This window comes from Athene noctua, chromosome 16, assembly GCF_965140245.1.
Source record: "Athene noctua chromosome 16, bAthNoc1.hap1.1, whole genome shotgun sequence".
In the NCBI taxonomy this organism is placed as follows: domain Eukaryota; kingdom Metazoa; phylum Chordata; class Aves; order Strigiformes; family Strigidae; genus Athene; species Athene noctua.
Genome location: NC_134052.1, coordinates 410,961 through 431,292, shown reverse-complemented (window position 1 = coordinate 431,292; position 20,332 = coordinate 410,961). Strand labels below are relative to the sequence as shown.

The window sequence follows — 20,332 nt, the reverse complement described above, 5'->3', positions numbered from 1 at the left end:
CTGTGAAACAGGTCATGAAACTGCTCCACCTGATACCTAGCTGGAAACCAGCATAACCTCCTCTATCTGTGACAGCTGCTGGAAGAGTCTGAGGGTGTTTTACTGTCACGTTAGCAAAGCTGGTAGCAGGGAAGAAAAAGCGTTCGGTTAAAGCAGAGTGCTCAGCCACCCCTCTCAGAGGGAGAAGGATCCCAGCTGGGGAGCGAGGGCTTGGCTGTGGGCGTGGAGCTGCATTCATGATGCTACGAACCCCTAGAGACAGATGGACACATGACACCCAGCTTCTGCTGCCCTGCAGCAGCATCACTAAAGGCCAATGTAATGAGATCTTGGTCACAGGAAGACACAGTCCCAAACTCTTCACACACCTGTACAGAAGCAACGTGCTTTTGGCAGTGGTTGAGGAGAGAGATTTGACAGGGCTGCAAGAGCTGTACTGAGCCACCAGCTGTGGATAGGAGAGCGATGTTCAAGTGTGGATGAGGCCCTTGCTGCCCTCCCTCGGTTAGGGTTCCCTGGAGTGCAGGCAGTGCATGTAACACTGAGGCTCCTTCTTCTCTCTCTGCAGGAACATGACATTGAGACAGCTTTTGGAGTGGTCCATGTCACCATGCGGGGCACACCCAAGGGGAGCAGACCTGTCATCCTCACATACCATGACATTGGCCTCAACCGTAAGCCCTTGTATTCCCAGGACCCTGAAAAAGTAGTTGTTCATGGTATTTGCTTTTGGTGTGGGGACCAGTAGGACTGGCCTGGAACTGAGATGAGACAGGCCATTCCAGGGTAAAAAGATAAAGGTCTGCAGGAGAGAGAGCATGTGGCACACCCTGTCTGTTCCAGCAGCCCTTGAAAGGTAGTGCCAGGGTGCAAATAGGTCCACCCACCACACTAGAGTGCTTTCTAGCTGACTTCTTGCACTGTGTGATAAAGCTGCCACAAGGCATCTGTTCCCTGGATGCTGGGCAGGTGAGCAGATTCCCTCTGCAAGGCTGCAGAAGTAGTGTAGTGTTTCTAGCGGGCTCAGTTGCTCTTTCCATATGTCTTCCCACCCAACATGTACTGTTAATGTTCACACAGGTGCTCCTCAGTATGTACTGTGAGTACCAAAGTGCTGCAAGCCCTGTTTTCCTGGGCACGCATGCTGGCGTGTCACTTGTCTGCCTGCCCTCCCGTCGTGGACTGGCTGCGGCGTTGCAGTCAGTGAGGCACAGCAGCGTGTGTCACCCAGCACCCACCACCCCTCAGACTCAGCAGGGAGGTTGGGCTCATGCAGGTGTGTGCCGTGGTGTTTGGAGGGTGGATCGCAATAAAACTTAAGGAAATGTCTCATTTCTTTTTTGTTGTTGTTGTTGTAGACAAATCGTGTTTTAACACGTTCTTTAACTTCGAAGACATGCAGGAGATCACTCAGCATTTTGCTGTGTGCCATGTGGATGCACCAGGCCAGCAGGAAGGAGCCCCCCCATTCCCATCTGGGTAAGAGCTCTGCAGAGACCCTTGTTGTTCCAGATGTGGTCTGGACTGCAGTCTGGACTGGGGTGATACCCAGTTTAAGCCAGCTGGGACTGCCAGGCTGAGTGTAGTGGGCGGCAGCTTTTATGAGCAGAGGAAATGGGAAGATGAGGAGGCTTCCTAGGGAGCATTGAGGGAACTCTGTTATTACTGATGCGTGGGTAAAGCCCTCACTAGTGGTGAGTGCTGGTTCCAGTTTTCTGACTTGAGCATAAGCCCAGCACACTGCAGTCTAGCTGGCATTCCTTGCTTCATCTGTCCATCCTCCCACAGAAGTCTGACTGCCCAAAAACCCACAGCTTGGTGTTAGTCTTGCTCTGAGGGATGAGATCCATGCAGTTGGCTGCAATATACAGTATCATTGCAAAATATTCACCTATGCACATGCCTGTCAGATATTCCTTGTCTCTCCTGGCTTGGGTAGAACTGGAAGGTAACCTCTGTTGAGCTGTATTTGGAGGTGATTTGATTTCAGTCTCTTGGTTTTCAGGTACCAGTATCCCAGTATGGATGAACTGGCTGAAATGCTGCCCGCTGTTCTGACGCACCTGAAGTAAGTCTCTGAAAGGAAATGGGGTGAGCCAGCTGGATACAGTCGTTCCAGCACCTACCCCTGTCTCTGCTTGCAACATCTGATTTGTTCACCAAGTTGTTCCAAGAGGCCTGAGCATCTCCTATCCTGTGTAGCACTGTCTGGTTCTGTGTCATTTATGGCTGCTGTGTCATTGTTGGAACGTTTTGTAAATGAACCATAAGTGGACAGATGCAGAGAAGGGAAAGGCTTTGCCTCTAGCGATGCTTTGACTGTGAGCTTAAGTTAGCCTTGCTGATTGTGAAATCCCTGTGTTTCAGCCTGAAAAGCTTCATTGGGATTGGACTGGGAGCTGGTGCTTATGTCCTCAGCAGGTGTGCAGTAAGTATCTCTTCATTTCCTTGGGACTTACACGAGCTGTGGTCTTCCACTGATCAAACAGACCATTTGTGGGGCAAGGGCAGAGTAGCAGCCAGTAATTACAGTAGGCCTACAGGGAGCCTTGTGAGAGCTACTTCACATCTGGATGGTTAAATTGGAGCAGCCAAGGTTACTCTGAAGCTATGCCAGACGTGCCCATCCTGGTTGCTAGGAATATCCAGCCTCGTCTTCACAAAGACTGGCTGCATTACCATATGCTGTATCCAGTGTTTGTGACACCAAATAATTGATTTGGTGATGTGTGGTGAACCAGTACTGATGAAGAATGTGCTTTTTCACTGGAAGGAAGTAGATTTTGCACTCTGTGGTTTGACAAGAGAGTACTAGCTTAATTTTGGTATGTACTTCTACATTTCTCTCTATTGGAGCGTTTATAAGCATGTGAAATCAGTGGACAAAGTTTAGCAGCCCAGAAATTTGCCTGAGTCTTTCGGAGATAGTGTTAAAACCCCCCAAAAACCTGACATTCTCAGAAAAGTTTGCTTCATGTTGTTCAGTGCAGAGTTGCTGACGGTTTAGGCCGGTATTGCTTCAAAGCCACTTCACTGTGCAGTTGCCCCTCCTACAGAAAGTTCCCTTTCCTCCAGTCAGGGTTGAGCCTGGGGCGGTGCGAGGCACTGGTGATTGCTCTGCTCCTTGCCTTGCATAGTTTGCAGTCTTGCTAAAGAGAAGATCGCACAAATAAGCCTTTGTCCTCAGCTCAGTGAAGACCCAGAAAGCCCTTGCCATGCTACCTGGATTGCAGACAGTTTCCTGCTGGGAACAGTTGTTTCCTCCTGCGTAACGTGCTAATCTGTACAATGGAGCAGAAGAGCTGGAGTAAAATTTCAGCCTTGGAGCAAACCTAGAGATCAAAGTTGTGTTTGATTGTCAGATTGCTGGGTTTGTGTTTGCAAGCAGTTCTCAAAGTATTCTGTACCTGTGCTCCCCACACACACCCCCCAAGGTAAACTGCAGGGTGGTGGTGGTGGTGGTGCCAGGCTGGGGCAGGGGAAGGGGTGTCTGTGTGGGGGGGCAGTGTGGGCTGCCCTTTCCTGAGCTGGGGGTCCCTGAGGCTGGGACGTCCCAGGCCTCTGCTCAGGCTGCAGGTGTTTGTGGGGCCTCAGCACCAACTCCTGTGTCATTTGCCAAATCTTGCCGTTTCCCCTCTTCCTTGAGGAGTGGAAGGAGGTGCTGTCCAGGCACAGGAGTTTGTCCCGGTCCTTCCTGGAGGTGCCAGACTGGAGCAGAGTCGCTGCTCACAGCTCTGTAGTACATGAGAGCCTGGGCAGGAGCTGTGGCTGCACCAGATGCGTGGGGCACCAGGAGACATTGCTGAGGTCTGCCCAGGCTGAGGTGCTGCGTGAGCAGTCAAGCCCTCAGTGCCGACAACTGAACAAGGTCTGGCTAGGAGCCAGCTTTGGGCCAGGCTGTGAAAAGGCCACTGGCTGCCCAGCACAGAAGGAGCTCCCCATTTAGTCTTCATTTTACTGTCTATTCGTGTTGCAAGAAGCTTCCCAGCTGCTGTGCCTGCCCTTTAACAGTCAGTGGTAGTAATGGTTGGACTAGACAATCTTCAAGGTCGTTTCCAAACTTGATGATTCTGTGACCAATGTGTGGGCTGAATCATCCTTCTGAGTATGCCTGTGCTCTCCCCCTACAGCTCAGCCACCCAGACCTGGTGGAGGGACTTGTTCTTATTAATGTTGATCCATGTGCAAAGGGCTGGATTGACTGGGCAGCATCCAAGGTGAGATTCTCCTTCCCCTGCACATCTCCTCTCCACAGTGCTTAATGAACAGTGTGTAGAGTAAGAATAAAAAGGACACAGTATGGGAATTTGTCACTTTATGGCAAAAACTGCACAGTCTCATTTCTGTCCTTACTGTGTTCTCAGTCTGGGTGTAGTACAGCCTCCACCATAGGACCAAGGGTGGGTGTGATCATATGTAATTGAGAAATCTTGGTAAACTGCTTGAAGATGAGTGGATGTTGAACACTCATTTTTCCCCTGATTTGGTACCCATGCTTGCAGGCTTCATTTCGCTGAGGTTGAATGGATCTTTTAATTATTCTGTTATTCTGGCCACTTGCTGTTACTCAGGGTTCCAAGTTTCAGGTGTGTTGGGTGTGCACAGGCTTCTCTGGAGCCGTGCATGCCCATCCCAAGCTTCAGGTGTTTGTTTCTTATATTGCTTGAATAGTTTCTTTGTTTGGTTTTTTTTTTTTTACTCTGAAGAGCTGCTTTGAAATTTGTAATGAAACTGTGTTTTCCAGTTACTCTCCCTCCTCCTCATTCATGGTCACTCTTCAGTTTTCAGGCTGGACAACCAACATAGTGGATATTGTCTTAGCGCATCATTTTGGTCATGTAAGTACCCAGCAGGTATTAACGTTGCCCATGCAAGTGTATATGGAGCTATAACTGCTGTTACCCTCCCTGAAATAGCTCTGATCCATCAAATAATGGTTGCCACAGACAGCACTATCTTCTCTGTGTGGCAGGCTCTCATCAGGGCTTTGCATACTGCAGGGACCATGCCCATCCTCACGCTTGTCCATACTGTCTCCAGACATGTTAAGGAAGTAGTGTCCCACACACTAGTGCTGGAACTCCTGTCTTTGTGGTGTCCAGGGAACTGTCTGCAGAAGCAAGTGGCAGCCAGCATGGAAGCATTTGGGCTGTGGGTAGAGATCAGCTGGGAGTTGGCAGTGGGATATTGCATGTCTCCAGATGTTGAACTGCTGCATTCTGCTCTTCATCATCCCCTTCAGTTTCAGCACATGCAAACCAACCCCTCCTGAAAACTTTGGATACAGCAATGCCTTCTGTCTGAGATTTGCTGGCTCCCAACCAGCAAGCTTACTGGGCAGCTGAAAGGGCCCATGCCTCATGCACACTGCATATGCCATGCAGCAGATCAGTCCCTGACCTGAAGCCCTCCTGCAACAGCACACATCAGCACTGGGAGGGGTCACGTAGCTTCCTCCTGCTTCGAGCACGTGCTGTTCTCTCCCCGCTTTCAGGCCCCTTCATTATATGTAGTGCGTCCTTGCTTTCCCTTTTCTCTCTGTCTCTCTCTAGCTCTCATTGGAACGCAGTTTCTTCATAGAACTGGGTGTTAGGATTAAAGTTTCCTTTGGTCCCAGTCTTGGGGACTTACCCATAAAGCTTTGCTTCTTTAATATGAAGGATAAGCAGAAGACTTCCCTAAAGCAGGGTGGTTTGTATCTGTGTAAGCATTTCTGAGGCTTGGGAGCTAACTTATCCCATCTCAAGATACCTTTGTACTCCTGCTGCAGCATGTGCACTGCCATTTGTGAGGGTGTAGTCACACTACCAAAGGATGGCACATTAACAGTCACGTCACAGAAACACTCCATGTAGCCGAGGCACTAATGCCATCGGGAGTCGCTGCTCTCTGTGTTTTTGTTCACAAGGGAACGATGTGTATGGAGACAGTTTAACGCTTCAGTATGTTTATGAGTATCATTTCTTTGCTTGTGAAAAAATGAACTTCCCTGTCTTTCAATTTTTCTGCTTTTGTACAGGAGGAACTGCAGGCAAATCTAGATTTGATCCAAACATACAGGCTTCATATCGCACAGGACATTAACCAAGATAACCTTCAGCTCTTCCTCACCTCATACAATAGGTACAGGATACCTTTTTGTCTGCTAGATTGCTCCCATAGTTTTCCTCCTTGGTAGATTCGCTGCCATATAGCCTCTACTGGCTATTACGTCATATGAACCTTTGTCCTAAGCCTAGACTTCAGCCATTATCCTGAGCCAGCTCAGCCCTCATGCTTGGATGACCCGTTCACACCTCAGTAGATGATCTCTCTAGGCACACAGCAGGCTTGCCCTGAGAGCAGCGATCCTGCCTTATAGCAGTGACTGCTGGGGCTCCTGCTCATGGCATGACACAGGGAGTTGTAACCTGTTGCCTGGGTGCTGGAGCCAGCACTCCTGGTTGGAGTTTGTATGCTCCACAATAATGAGTTTACCCTGCTGATTTGATGGAGAATTGTTCTGTTTTGTCTTCCAGTCGTAGAGACCTGGAAATTGAGAGACCAGTTCTTGGCATCAATGAAAATACTGCAAAAACACTCAAGTAAGTTGCTGTGAATCAGCCAGTCTCAGTTACTGTGCAGTCCCTTCAGCAGAAAAGCTGCTTCTCAGCAAGCCCAAGCTGAGAAAGCAGTTCAAGACAGTCCCAGATTGTGGTGCAGTGCTGTCAGCTGGAATGGGGCAGAGGGGGCTAGAAGCCCTTCCATTGAGAACACACAGATTCTCCAGAAGGCAGGGTCAGAGGACTAAGTGCATCCACCCAGCAGTCACTGTACTTGCTGAGCTGTTTAGTTTGGTTGTTTTGCATGAAAATTTATGGAAGCGGGTTTTTGTTTGTTGTCACTAACTGCTTTCCCCCACCTTGCTGAAGAAAGTCACCTGCACAGTTCTCCCAGAGACAGCAGTGGGTTTTGAATGCAGTGGTGGTTCCCCACCTTGGCAGTGACTGACACAAAAAAAATCTGGGAGGGGATAGTCCGTACAGGATACAGCTGAGAAGGGACAGACCCTGGAGAACCAGTGGTAATCAGCACAAGGGAAGTAGAAGTAAATTTTCAGATTCCAAGTGAAAAAGTAAAAGGGGCAAATTATCTCCAACGTGTAGTGCCCAGGAGGACTGCGAATTGCAGTGCTGAGGCAGGATGCCTGGGCTGGGCTAGAGGCTGCTGCATGGGCTCTGCTCTTTGCTCCTTGGAAACTGTGTAGAATTCTGCTCCTGCCAGTCCCAGGAATGCTTTAGGCTTCTGCAGCCAAACTCTCTAGATCCTGGCTGACCTAAAAGGTGTGGATTTCCTTGCCTGGTCTCCAAGCAAAGCCAGTCATGCTGCTCTCTGTCATGCAGGCAGCTGTAAGGCACAGAACACTGTCAGTCCGTTCAAGTGACTGACAGGGATCTGCAGACCCTTAAAATATATCTTGTGGAAGTATGGATCTCTGTGCCAGCACACTTGCAGGTAGATCCTCTGTCTCCTTAGAGGTGGTACTCCACTGGCTCTGAGGTCTGTGGCTCACAGCCTCTCTAGTCTAATTTTTGTCACCTACTCAAGACCTAAAAGTGGGGCTGCTAGCCACCCCTTTCTTATCTTGATCTGTAAATGAATAGTGTACATTCACAGCCATTTGGTCAGTGACCTCCCATGTTTGTTTTACATGTTGAATGCTAATTATTCTTCTAGAATTACAATACCTATAAAAATGGATATGAATGCACAGATTTGCCAACAAAGGCTTTTATCTCATGACATTTTTTAATATATTCCCCAACATCTTTTGTGTTTCTTTCTAAAATCCAAACCAAAATACAGTACTGAGCAGTAGCCAGTCTCAGATGCATAAAACTCTGTTGGATGTGGTTATTCTTAAATTTGTAGCAGATGCTCATTTCAGAGAGCGTGCTCCCTTTTGCAGCCTGGGGTGGTGTTTCTCCCAGCCATAGGCATGTCTTTTGACATGTGTGCAACAGTAGTGGCAGTTGGTGTGTGTGGTGGGGACAATGTGGGTGCATGTGCAAGCCCTGGAGGATGTTTTGGTGCAACAAAATGCTGGGGTGTGGTGACAGGTAGGATTTTGCTGAGCATTATTTCATGAGGCTGTTGGTTCACAGAGCTCAACCTGCTCAGAAATCCATTAGATACACTGTGAGTAACATCTCTGTTTCGGGTTTTGACCAGGTGCCCTGCCTTGCTAGTGGTTGGTGACAACTCACCTGCCGTGGAAGCAGTGGTACGTATACCTGAACTCCTTTTTCTCATGACATTAGCCCCACAAATCACTTAGCAAACCTGCCTCACCCAGCAGTTCTTTAACCTTGCCCAGAACTGGGCACAGAAAGTGGCTCTTTGCCCCAAGCTCTTTTCTAGTCCCCCAGCTATTGAGACCTGTCAGCCACTAATAGGAGAGCCAAGGGCTGGGAGACTTAACGGCCCTTCAGGGCTGCTCTGAGGTGAGGATGGCAGGATCTGAATAAGAGTCCTTGTGCCCCAGCATGTTGCTCGACAGGTGATGCAGAGGACCCCTTTCAGGAACTTGGGTCTTTCCCCAGACTCGCCCAGGCTGCTGCCCTGGAGTTCAGTTCAAGTCATGATTTTCTGTTCTCTTGCACTTGTACTGAGGCTGCCTGGGGTTTAAAAATAAGCAGTGTGACTCCAGTTCCCGTGGAGGGGAGTCACACAGAGCTCTGCAAAAGCACTGCATCACAGGGGAGTCAACACTTAGAACCATCTCCTTCCTGTTGTTCTCTGCAGACACCTATAACCCACTTCCCGCCCAGCACAGTTCTAAGTGGGCCACGACACAGTGTGGTGTGGTTGTGGATGTTGCTCCTCCCCTTCAGCCAGCGGCTGTGGGTAGACCAGGGGTTTATGAACAGAAGCAGTTGTCTTAAGAAACCTGGAAGAGTGTAGGAGTCTCCTAAAGCAGTAGCTTGGACCCAGAAGCTGTGCCTGGAGAACTGCTGCAGTGCTTTTTCTGGTGATGGCCTGTTGTCTTTTCATCAGTCTGGTCTGGAAGTCTGAGACATTCTGCAAGTTTCAACTTTGCTAGATACTATCCCTGAGGATTCTCATTGCTCCCTATCCACAGCTGGGAGATGGGACAGGGTCTTGCGGGTCTTGGCTTGCCTATCTGGCTGCCCAGGTTCCCAGCTTATAGTAATCTCCCCTGCTGGTGTTGCTTTTCCTATAGGGCACCCACCTATTTCCTTTTTGCAGCATCCTTGCAGAGGAGAGGTGGCTTTGGCCTCCTTGTCTGGCCTGGGGATTGAGTGATCTCCTTCCCTCCCAGTCTTGCTGTCAGAGCCCAGAAGGTGCTCTAAGGTTTCATGGTGCATCCCTAAAACCAGGGGATGACTTCCCTTGAAGTCATGGCCGCATCTTGGAACAGAGACATTCTGTCACCACAAGGTCCCCTCAGATGGGAACACCTGCCGGTCGTCCCCCCATCCTTCATTCATTGTTCTCTTCCTACGCACTCTCTGCTTTCTTGTTTAGTCCTTCTTGGCCCCAGAGAAGCTCTCATTGCCTAAGACAGCCACTGCCTCTGGTGCAGCTGCCCCACATTTTACGTCTGACTGTTCATGTTTTCAGTGTGATATCATGTCCCACTTTCCTCCTTTTGTTTTAGGTTGAATGCAATTCACGTCTTGACCCAACCAAAACTACCCTTCTGAAGGTGAGTGACACTCCAGAATCATTCCAGCCTGCACAAAGACATTATTTTTTGCTGAGGCCAGTTCCACTTAGCTTTTTGCCTTCCATACATTTAGCTTTAAGAAATTTGTGGACAGTTACTCAGGTCTGTGTTCTCTGCTGCGTGGAGCCAGACTTGGGAGAGAAGAGTTTGTCAGGGGGTCCCTGAATCGATGTGTCATTGCCACTTCTCTGTTATCTTCAACTGGCAAGGAAGACCTGCTGAAAGTTAGCAGACGTGCCCTGCCTCCTCCCTGCTCTCTGCCAGCAACAAGATCACTTTTTCTAGCTTTATACCTGTCCTTCCCGTTGTGTGGCTCTGCAGCGTGCCAGACATGTGAAGTGCCAGGTTTGGGAACAGTGGCAGGAGGAGCTGGGATGGTGGGGGGTTACTCCTGGGCTTCTAGAGCCTCTCAGTGGCCTGAGATCACTTGGTAATGCAGCCTCCAAGGTGCTGGGTTCCTTCAGCAACAGGCCCCTGGAAGACATATCTCCAGGCCTGCTTCAGCTCTAGAGGCGAGGGGCTGAAGTGTGCCCGTGCTGCCGGAGGGGCGGGCAGTGCTGGCCTGGTTCTGGGGTCCTCCTGGGTGGGAAGGACGGTTCAACCTCCCTCTTATTTCCTGTTGCAGATGGCCGACTGCGGGGGCCTGCCCCAGGTGGTTCAGGTGAGAAATGCCTCAGCTCTCCCATGGCATTTGGGTTGGGCAGAGCCCCTTGCTCTGCTCCCACTAAGCTGAACTTTGTTTCCACAGCCCGGCAAGCTGACTGAAGCCTTCAAGTACTTTGTGCAGGGAATGGGCTACAGTAAGTGGCAAACATCATTTTGTCGTTTGGAGCAGGGTTGTTGTGAGGGGAATTCAGCCTTTCTGGTCCATTTGGCATCTGTGTCCCCACCCATGAGTTAGTGTGGTTGCCAGGAGATCCATCCACGCTGTAAACCAGCTGGTGTGCTAACAAGCCTTAGCAGACCCATGTTGTTCCCTGACATGTGTTTAACCTGTACTGCAGCTGGAGTGGTGACCCCTTTTGGTTGCTGGTGTTGGTAAAACCTTGTAAGTCCATCTTTGTGCCAGTCCAGAAAAGCGTGCTCCTGAGAACAGTAAATCTTCTGAAATGTTTTGTGTACACCTTCTCCAGGGGGATAGGAGTTAGCAGCACAGCCTCACCAATTGTGATTGGTGCATGAGAGCTCTTTCTTTTCTCTTCAGACATACATATTTATTTCAGACTCTCACCAGGGAAAAGTGATATCTCAGAATGAAACCCAGAGAGCTGGGTAACTTCTCAGACACGCAGGGAGCTCAGCTGTGCTTTGATCCAGTGCCCTGCCCTATGGCTTCCTCCTTGTGCTTAGAGACAGAGACATTGTGTCCTGAGTGTGTCAGGCTGACAGCTGTTCAGCTCCTCACCCTTGGTACTTCAGAGACTGGGGGAACTTCGGGAGGAGGGCTTCTCAGGGCAGTAAAGCAACTCTGTCTCCATTGCAAACACCTTGGCACAGCTCTGTTGCCTGTCAGGGGCCAGGGCTAGGAGTCCCCTTCTGTGGATGATGAACCTTCAAAAGCTGGAATTATGGGAGGGGTTGGTTCATGTGGCTGATTAATGACTGAGCATGGCCACTCTGCCAGCTGTGACACTCCCAATGCTCTCCACATGGCCAGAAGTTCTTTGCCAACTCATGGGTGTCAGGGCTTAGAAGAAGCTGTCCTTTTCCTTAGAGCTGTGTGTAGTTGACATGAACGTAGTAGGACAATTGTGTTCTCCAAGGCTGGCCAGAAAATCCTGGTCCCCCAGAGGAGGGTGCCATGTGAGAAGGCTCGACCTCACAGCCTGAGAGCCATTTCAACATTCACATCTCTTGTGTTCCTGGTGTTAGTAAAGTCAGCAAGTGTTGTCATCAGAGCAAGGACTTTCAGCAGCACTTTGGGGGTGAAGTCTCTTGCAAATAGGATTTGCAGTACTGGGGAGGAAAAGGGGTAATTTTCTACTTCCAGAATTAGTAGCTAGTCCCAGAATGGTTTTCCCATTTTTGGTGGGCAAGACTGTGTTGGCACTGCTGAGCTCAGCCGCAAGGGCTCCTGTCTTGGGGAGAACAAGAGAGAAACAGATCAGTAGCTTGCCATTTCTAGACATGCACAAGCCAGTTACTCAACAGCTATTCTTGTGCCTTCTGCATGTGGCTTGCAGGAGGCTTGTAGCGGAAATCTGATGCTATCAACTCAAGGAAAGACAAATTTCTGTTCTGTATCTGGAGTTACAGAGTATATCCCAGTTTCCCTGCCACAGGAAAATGGCATCTCCGTTGAGCAGCTGTGGTGTGTGCAGGGGGGAGGTAGGGTCGCCAGATACGGTGCAATTTTCAGCTAAAGGCATTGAAGAGATCTGGCCCTGATGGATTTTTGAGTCAGCCTGGTATCTCCCTGAGATGCTCATTAGCACCTGTTTTCACAAACATTGGGAGCTTTCAGCGCAGTGTGTGAGCTGGGAGTGGAAGGGAAAATGGCTGGGGATCCCAGGAGCAGTGCAGCTGCCAGTCACACACCACAACTAATTGGCTCTTTCCTGTATTCATCCCTTTCCGTGTCTGATGTTGTTTCCAGTCCCTTATGTGCAGCTCAGCCACCTAAGCACTGAGTCAGGTACCTTCAATTGTGCATCTGCCTCGGCCCAAGTCTGTGTACGGAGTTGAATGGTTCTTCGGGTGCATTGCTCTGTCTCGGCATGTCCTGCTGCGAGCTGGGCTGATCCATTGTACAATGTGTATGCTATGGTTTTTCACCTTTCGTTTGTATTTTGTTGATTGTTGCATGACTTCAGCTCTGTGGTTTTCTAGACTGATGAGACTGACTTTCAAAAGGTCCTCTGTACAACAGCTGCCTTGGTTTGCACAGGCGCTTACCATGACTGCACTTGCAAATGATCAGTTACTCTTCTGGCATTTGCTCACCTTGGACCTTTTGAAATTGGGCCTTAAACATTGTGCTTTAGACGTGCAAAGACTTAATTTTGGCAGTGAAGAGTGAGTTTTCTTCCTGAGGGTATAGCTCTTTTTGTGCTTACCCAGTGACACATACCTGAGTGACTGTGGTACTTGCTCTAGGAACTTCTTCCTTTCCTAAGTCCCACACTTGTTCTCTCTTGCAGTGCCAGCAGCTAGTATGACCAGGCTGATGCGCTCCCGTACTCACTCCTCCTCTAGCGTGGGCTCTGGCGAGAGCGGCCGCAGCCGGTCTCATACTAGCAACTATGGTGAAGGAAGTGCTGGAACCCCAGAAGGAATTGACCTCCAGGATGCACCTCAAACCATGGAAGTATCCTGTTAGGCAGGAGCCCCTCTTCTGGATTCAGAAAACTCCACTCGCCCGCACTGAACCCACTCAGAATCTAGCATTTCATCCAACATGGCATTAACTGTTCTCTCTAACTTGTGCATGCCCATCTGAGCTGCCACCTCCTTGGTAGTCTGTACTTGGCATTACTTTGGTCCTTTCTGTATGCCCTTGGCATCAGAGCCTCTTTAAACTCGTTAACATTCCGCAGTCTTAGTAAGTCATGTTACTGTACATGCTGATACCATCTCCTGTCTGTGCTGTATATCAATCCAGATGACAGCCGTTGTCTCCCCTGTTCATTTAAATATAATTTCTGTGGCTTTGTGAGGTTTAGAATTGCTTTCTAGTTGTGCTTCTGCTAAAGGACCCTTGTGGTGCAGTTGGTATGGCATCTGTGGGACGTGGGAAAGCAAGGCCGTGATGATGTGAAGCTCCAGGCGCTGGAGCGGGCAGGACTCTGGCAGATCTGTGTTGGAGCACAGAACCCACCAGAAGGTCTTTGTGTTCTCTTGGCATGCCAGGCAGCCATGGGGAAGACAAAGAGAAATACTGTCTTGGTCTCATCTCTGTATGTGTGTTAAGAAGGAGCAGAGTGATTTCATACCTGAGCCTCCTGAAAGGGCAAAGCAATTAACAAGTAAATTTAACTAACCAAGGTGCACTATTAACCAAGTACAAGGGATTAAACTGCAGCAGCCCTGGCTTCCAGCCCGCCTCTGCTGACCTTCTGCCTCTCCTGGAGAAGGGCCAGATGCAGTTACACCTAGTCACTGTTCTACCCTGGCACAGGTGGATCTTTCACATCAAGTAGGTTGTAAAACAGGCAGCAATGCCCTTGCCAGGTGGAGACCCAGGAATCTCCTGCACTGCCAGCTCTGCCTCCCACTGCTGCCCGCCCCAGGCAGGGTGTCTGCACAGGGTATTAAGTGAGGCTCAGGAAACACCAGTGAAAGTAAATGGTGGCCAGCACGTGCACGTCATGTGAGTCAGGTCCCAAGTGTGAGCAGTGAATGCCTCTGTGCAGGTACTGTTCACTGTCTGTGGAATTCGCAGTTCTGCTGCCTTTTTACATCTGGCTGGGTCACAGAAGGCAGGAGGCAAATGCCTGCTGCATGCCAGGGTCTAGCTGCTAATGGGAGAAAAGGGATGAGTGGTCCGGCTACTACAGGTCTTGATAGATGAGCAAAACATCCTTTCTTAACTGTTGAGCAGCCCTGACTCGCTGGGAGCCAGCTCCTCTGAGGGTCACACTCATGTTCTGCTCCATTTCAGGTAGGGAATGGGACTGGGAGACTCCGCCTGAGGGGCACTTTGTACCAGTTATTAAATAAAGCTATAACTGAGGTTCATTGTTACCCTGCGTGCTCGTGTTTCTCTTGGCATGATGCAACACCCAGGCTGGTTTTGTCGGTTTTGGTGCCTCCTACTGCGAGAGGCAAACCCTCTCCTGTGGAAGCTGGCAGAGGCCAGCTGGTGCGAGAGGTGGCAGTGTGTTGGGTGGCCCCATGGCCCCTGGAAGGGCTGTCTGAAGGGGCTGCAGGGCGGGTGCTGCCAGAATGAAGAAACTTCCTGCTCTGACAGTGGAGACTAAATGACAGGGTTGCTGCTGAACAGGCACGTTGCCAAGAGCTGCCTCCAGACAGAGGTGAGGGCTCGGAGCTGCCTTCCCCGTGAGCAGTGCTCCCCACCAGCATGCCTCACAGATGTGACACCAAGCTCACTGTAGAGCCTGCGCGAGGCGGCTGTGGTGGGTGGAGGAGGCAGAGGGCGTTTGGGAGGCAGTGGGAGGGCTGCCCACGCCTCTGCCCCCTGCCTGGGCCCAAGGGCAAGCGGAGCGACGCAGCAGCCAGTCCTTAACACAACTGCTTCCCCATCTTCTGCTTCTCAGATACAGGCTTTGCTCTCAAGTTTCCGGTGTCTGTCATCTTCACTCGCACCGAGAGCTGCCTGGGACTGAAGAGGCGTTAAACTGCTGGTCACATATTAGTCCCAGTCTTGCTGTCATGCCCCTGGGTGGGCTCCTGCAGCCTCCTGCTTCGACTTTCTGAAGACTCTGGGGGAGGTCGCTGCAGGAAGTGAGACAAAGTGTTTTCATGAATCACAAACTGAACAGAAGGTGAGAAATGGGAGAAATTGGCCAGTTGTATTAATGAGTGAGTAGTGAGTGATGAATGGTAAGTCTGAGTCTGTAGAAGAGAGACCGGGCTACCAGCTACCCCATGAAGTTCATTGCTGGTACATGCAAGTGCTGGATGCAAAGCAGACATATGCAAGAGAAGAGTAGATGTACACACACCACTGTGGTTTAATGCCATCTAACTACACTGAGAAATTATTCTTCCTTGAGTTCCCTTATGAAAATACAGCAACAGACCAAAGGAAAGGCAAACACAATATTAAAATGACAGTGAAATGAGTTAGAGGAAATAATACCCCAGCAGGGGTTGGTGCGAGCTCACCGAGTACTGTTTATGATGACGTAGAGCAAGGGAGCTCAGAGCTAGAGGCTGCCTGTGGACAAGGAACCCAGGAGAGTGAATAGATGAAATTTTAGCAATTTGGACGGGGGGTGGTTAAGAGGAGAGATTTGTTGCCATGGTGGTTCATGGGCATAAGCAAGGCGAGATTTGTAGTGAGGGTTGTCAGGTATTTTATTACCCCATGGATAACTGGAAAATGTAAACTTGTTTTTACATAAGTGCTTTTCCTGGTAAAAATCTAAAAATCAAAGCTAAATATGAGTTGAGAAATGAGTTTAATAAAGGACAGAATGTTTATTTGGGTGACTTGAGCTATGCCAAGCAAATCCGGGAGTAGAGCTTGAGCTTGGCATGGCCTGGGATCCTGCAGCACACTGGTCCTGCTGGCTGCCTGTGGGGGCTGGGGGTGCACGGGTGTGTGTGTCCACACCAGGAGGGGCAGCACTGCGCTTTGTAAGCCCCTGTAAAATACCATCCTGGACCCTGTTCTTCCGGCTGGAGGGGGGGATGCCTGGGGAGGGGGCTCAGCCAGGGGTGGGCAGGCAGATGGAGCTGGTGCTTTCCAGCTCTCCCACACCCTTAGGACTGAATTCCTAATTGCTCAAAATCTTGGAATGAGCTCATTCAGCAGCATTCCCAGCCCAAGATCCTGAATCTTTGCACTAGTAAAAGTGTGCTCCCTTTTCCTCAGCAGCAGGGGCTGAGTCTCACTGAGCTCAGCTCTGCTGAAGGCTCCTGGATGCAGCCTGGGGCCAGAAAAGCCCATGGGAGTTTCAGGTGTGGCAGCCTTGGGTGCTGCATTCCCATCCCTGGGGTGAGATAAAGCCCCTTTGCTCAGCCCCACTGCCTGGCTTAGGAGAGGGACCCTTTTTTTTCACCAGCACTAAACCAAGAAGGTGCTGGGCTTGGGGGAGCTGAGCTGCAGCTGGGACAGGTTGTGGCACCCCAAGGTTGTCCACACCGTCCCTGGGGACCCAGTGGGGCTTCACCACCAGTTCCAGGAGTGAATGACTCTGTTCCCAAACATAATCATCCCCTTGCACACCAGCAGGGTCTGGTGGTCTCGGGGGGGGGGGCGGCCTGAACCCCAACAGCCAAGTAGGGCCCCAGCAGCCGCCTGCTTACGTACAAGCCCCTTTCCGTGCGCATCGCACACCGCCGCAGTGGTTTGTGACTGACCAGAAGGTTTAAAGAGCATCACAGAAATAGCAGCAGGATGTTGAGCCGGAGCCCTGTGGCAGGGTCACAGCAGGAAGCGGGGAGGGGGGAGCACCCACAGCAGGGGGGTGCAGTGGCGATGCCAACAGCAAAGCCCAACCAAGGACTTGCCCCGTGGGGGGTGGGGGGTGCTGGTGGCTACTGCTGGCTGGGGCTGAGGATGCGGCTGGCACAGAGGTGGAGCTGGGGCTGCTCCCACACAGCGCGGGTGGGATCCCACCCAGGGCACCACGACCAGCGCCGGGCTGCGGCCCAAGGGCAGCGCGTGGCCCTGGTGAGCAGCGCAGGAGCTGCTGAACCAAGGAGGGACCCTCGGAGCCCCACCGTGGGTCACCCCGGCTGGGGCCAGCCTCACCCGCCAAGGCCTGGTGGCAGCACCGCACCCATGCCCGTGGGCCCGTCCCTCCCTCTCACCCCAGATCCCGGGTGGTGACCATCGTGCCTTGAGTGCCCTCAGGGATTTTAATTTTTTTTTTAGCCCTTGCGCCCCATTCCGAGCGCCCCTGCAGGGCACAGGTGAGCGACCTGTCGGCTGAATGAAAGAGCAGCACCCCGCTCGGGTACACCCGCACGTCACAGGAAACAGCAGCAGCAGCCCCGGCGCCTCCCAGCCCGCGCCGGCAGCGCTGCCAGGAGCAGCCCTGGCTCCAGCACCAGAAAATACCCGGCCCCAGAGCAGCAGGGTGAGGCCGGACTAAAGGGGCCTTGCAAGGGCGTGGGGTACCCAGCACTGTGCCGGGGGACCCTCTGCCACCTGGGTGCCCTGAGGACCCACCATCTCCCCACGGGGCAGAGTCCAGCCCTGATGGCTCCTGCATCATGAGGAGACCAGAGAGGGTCAGGTAAGGGGGGGAGGGGGGGTGTTGCCCCTGCTCAGTGTAGCAGCGGGGGGGGGGGGCAGGGGGAGGCTCAGCCCAGGGCACCTCTGGGTCACACACAGCTTTGGCTGCACCTCTCCACGGCTGAGGAACCAAAACACGTGGAGGGGTGTCCCCACAGCCCAGCGCTCCCCATGGGGACTGGGGTTGGCACAGGGTGCCCCCCCCACCAGGGTACACTGGGCTGGGGCAGGACGGCAGCACTCAGAGGGTGCTGCCCACCACGGGGCTGAGGCTGCCCCACCCCGGGAGGGCCCCCCAGCTCACCCCAGCTGAGGTCACAGGTCCCAGACACCCTCCAAGGCAGGGGAGGTGGTTTCCTTGAAGGGCTGCCAGGGGAGCCGCCCGCCAGCCCCAGCCCAGCTCCTCACCTCGGCCTTTCTCGGGAGCCGCCGTGCTGGCGTCCCATCCCCACCCGGCCCATCCGCATCCGGCCATCACAGGGCTCGCGGCTCTGCAGGGGCCCCGACCCCTCTCCTGCCCTCCCCACGGCAGCAGCCGAGGCCCAGGGCTGGGGCATGCGCTGACCCCGGGCGATGGGGAGCCTGCCCAGCCGCAAGAAGCCGCTCAGTGCCCCACCGGTGGCTGCTGGCACCACGCAGCCCCCGCAGGCAGGTAAGGGCCTGGCAGCTGCCAGCTGGGTCAGCATGCCTGGTGTGCACTGTCCTCTCCCCCCAGGTGGGGCCGGGTGCTGCCAGGGCAGTTCTGAGCCCCTCACCTTCCCCGCAGCCCCCAGCGGTGCCCTGGCCCTCTGCGACTTCCCCTCCGGCCCAGGGGCGGCCGCTGTCCTGCGGATGGGGGAGCAGCTCCGCATCCTCTCTGAGTAAGTCCCTGCACCAAGCAGGGGCTCCCCACCAGGGTGCAGCCCACAGAGTTGTGTGGTGGTGACACCCGTCCTGGGGGCCCCCTCCCCGTGCCGAGCAGCCTCAGCCTCTCAGGGTGGCTCATCCCCCTTCCCCGCAGGGACGGGGAGTGGTGGCTGGTGGCATCCGAGGTGTCTGGCAAGGAGTGCCACGTCCCCAGCAGCTGTGTGGCCAAGGTCAGGCACAGGTAAATGCTGAAATCAGATCGTCTGTCCCAGAGTGGCCCCAGTGCACACAGCCCCAGCCCAGCCCCCATGCTGGGACACTGTGCCCTGTTTCCCTCCCCGGGCTCAGGGAGGGACCCTGCTGTGCCAGGGCAGCCCCCGGACCCGCCCTGCTGCACCCCAAGCTGCCCCCTCAGCTCTGGCTGGGGCAGAACACGCCCTGGGGTGTTGGGGTCCCTGCGCAGCCGTGTGAGGCTCTGCTGGTGCCTGCTGCCTGCACAGGTGGCTCTACGAGGGCGTCAGCAGGCAGAAGGCAGAGGAGCTGCTGCTCGGGCCAGGCAACCGCAGCGGGTCCTTCCTGATACGGGAGAGCCAGACCAGGCGAGGTGAGAGCCCTCCCGTGCCCCCTCCCAGCTGTGCCCACGGGGCTGGCAAGGGCGCGTGGGGCCCAGCGGGGCTGATGCTCCATCGCTCACACCTGGTGGCAACTGCCTGCCCCATGTGGCAGTTTCCTGATGCTGCTGCTCCTGCTTTGTGCTGAGCCTCTGCCTCAGGGCCTCAAAAAAACCACCAGCAGGCTTCCTGCAGCTTTGGGTTAAGCAGAGAAGTGAAAAGGGGCCCCTCACAACGAGGTACCCAGGGACCCTGCTGGGTGCCCCTGCGCATGCAGCTGATGCACTGGCAGGGTCCCAGGGTACAGAGGGGGCTGTGGGGGGGCCGTCCCTGCACAGCCCCTGCGAGTGGAGATGTGGGAACGAGCCGCAGCAGCTGCTGCTGCTGCTGAGGGACACAGTCGGCACCTACCCCAGGACTGCCCCTGTCCCTGCCCTCCCCCAGCACCCCCCTTTGAAAGGGCTCAGGGGCTGGCACAAGGATGCCCCATGGTGGGGGGGTGCTGCTGCCCACCCCAGTGTGGGAGAGCCTAGGGGGGGGCTGGTGGCAGCGGGGGTTCCCACAGCAGCCTGGCCGCGTGCCCCTCGCCCCGGCAGGCTGCTACTCGCTGTCGGTGCGGCGCAGCGAGCGCGGCTCCTGGGACTCCGTGACTCACTACCGCATCCACCGCCTGGAGAACGGCTGGCTCTACATCTCCCCCCGCCTCACCTTCCCCAGCCTGCACGCCCTGGTGGACCACTACTCTGGTAATGCCACGCCGGCCCCCCAGGCTTGGTGGGAGAGGCCCTGCACCCTGGGGGGAGCGAGGGGGGAAGGGCGGCAGCCAGGCCCACGCCGGCCCAGGTGCCCCTAGGGCTGGGGTGCAGGTGGGGGGACCCCGCCAATGCTGCCTCCCCCCTGCCCAGACCTGGGCGAGGGGCTGTGCTGCCTCCTCAGGGAGCCCTGCTCCACACAAGGGGGAAAGGGGGCCCCAGGCCCTGCCCTGCCCGTTGTCCTGAATAAGCCATCACTCAACTGGGACAAGATCGACAGGTAGTGACAGGGGGGAAGGGTCCAGGACTGCCCTCCCTGCCCCTCACAGACACTGGAGGGGTTGGGGGCTGCCCCCCTGACCACCCTTCCCCCCGGCACAGTTCCCTCCTGCTCTCGGAGGCCACAGCCGCAGCAGAGGACTCTCCCATCAGCCTGGGCCTGCGGGAAGCTGTCAGCTCCTACCTCCTGCTGACAGAGGCCACCCCTGAGCAGGGCCACCCCAAGAAGGGGCCGAAGACCAGCTGA

General features: G+C 53.6%; 2 protein-coding genes across 3 annotated transcripts in view; both read left to right on the top strand.

Moving 5' to 3' along the window:
• Positions 1-14,413, top strand: part of NDRG3 (NDRG family member 3) — a 62,968-nt gene extending 48,555 nt beyond the window's left edge. The window contains exons 4-17 of one of the 2 annotated variants that reach the window (XM_074920495.1): positions 569-674; positions 1,359-1,479; positions 2,006-2,068; positions 2,368-2,428; positions 4,131-4,217; positions 4,782-4,838; positions 6,020-6,123; positions 6,519-6,584; positions 8,212-8,263; positions 9,662-9,709; positions 10,356-10,391; positions 10,479-10,530; positions 12,327-12,365; positions 12,871-14,413. In XM_074920495.1, the coding sequence (XP_074776596.1) occupies positions 569-674; positions 1,359-1,479; positions 2,006-2,068; positions 2,368-2,428; positions 4,131-4,217; positions 4,782-4,838; positions 6,020-6,123; positions 6,519-6,584; positions 8,212-8,263; positions 9,662-9,709; positions 10,356-10,391; positions 10,479-10,530; positions 12,327-12,365; positions 12,871-13,049 (1,071 nt within the window). In that variant the 3' untranslated portion in view covers positions 13,050-14,413. The remainder of the gene's footprint in view (positions 1-568; positions 675-1,358; positions 1,480-2,005; positions 2,069-2,367; positions 2,429-4,130; positions 4,218-4,781; positions 4,839-6,019; positions 6,124-6,518; positions 6,585-8,211; positions 8,264-9,661; positions 9,710-10,355; positions 10,392-10,478; positions 10,531-12,326; positions 12,366-12,870) is intronic. The other variant, XM_074920496.1, reaches the window with a different exon arrangement.
• A 3,119-nt stretch (positions 14,414-17,532) lies between these two features.
• On the top strand, positions 17,533-20,332 carry SLA2 (Src like adaptor 2). The gene is made up of 8 exons (XM_074920433.1): positions 17,533-17,598; positions 18,078-18,232; positions 18,338-18,457; positions 18,598-18,684; positions 18,944-19,047; positions 19,651-19,800; positions 19,960-20,086; positions 20,188-20,332. The coding sequence occupies exons 2-8, from the start codon at positions 18,171-18,173 to the stop codon at positions 20,330-20,332; spliced, it is 795 nt and encodes a 264-aa protein (XP_074776534.1). The 5' UTR covers positions 17,533-17,598; positions 18,078-18,170.

Coding starts and splice junctions, on each gene's coding strand:
- SLA2 (XM_074920433.1), top strand. CDS start 18,171: ATGGGGAGCCTGCCCAGCCGCAAGAAGCCGCTCAGTGCCCCACCGGTG. Junction 18,685..18,943: donor GTGGCCAAGGTCAGGCACAG/GTAAATGCTGAA, acceptor CTGCCTGCACAG/GTGGCTCTACGAGGGCGTCA. Junction 20,087..20,187: donor AACTGGGACAAGATCGACAG/GTAGTGACAGGG, acceptor CCCCCGGCACAG/TTCCCTCCTGCTCTCGGAGG.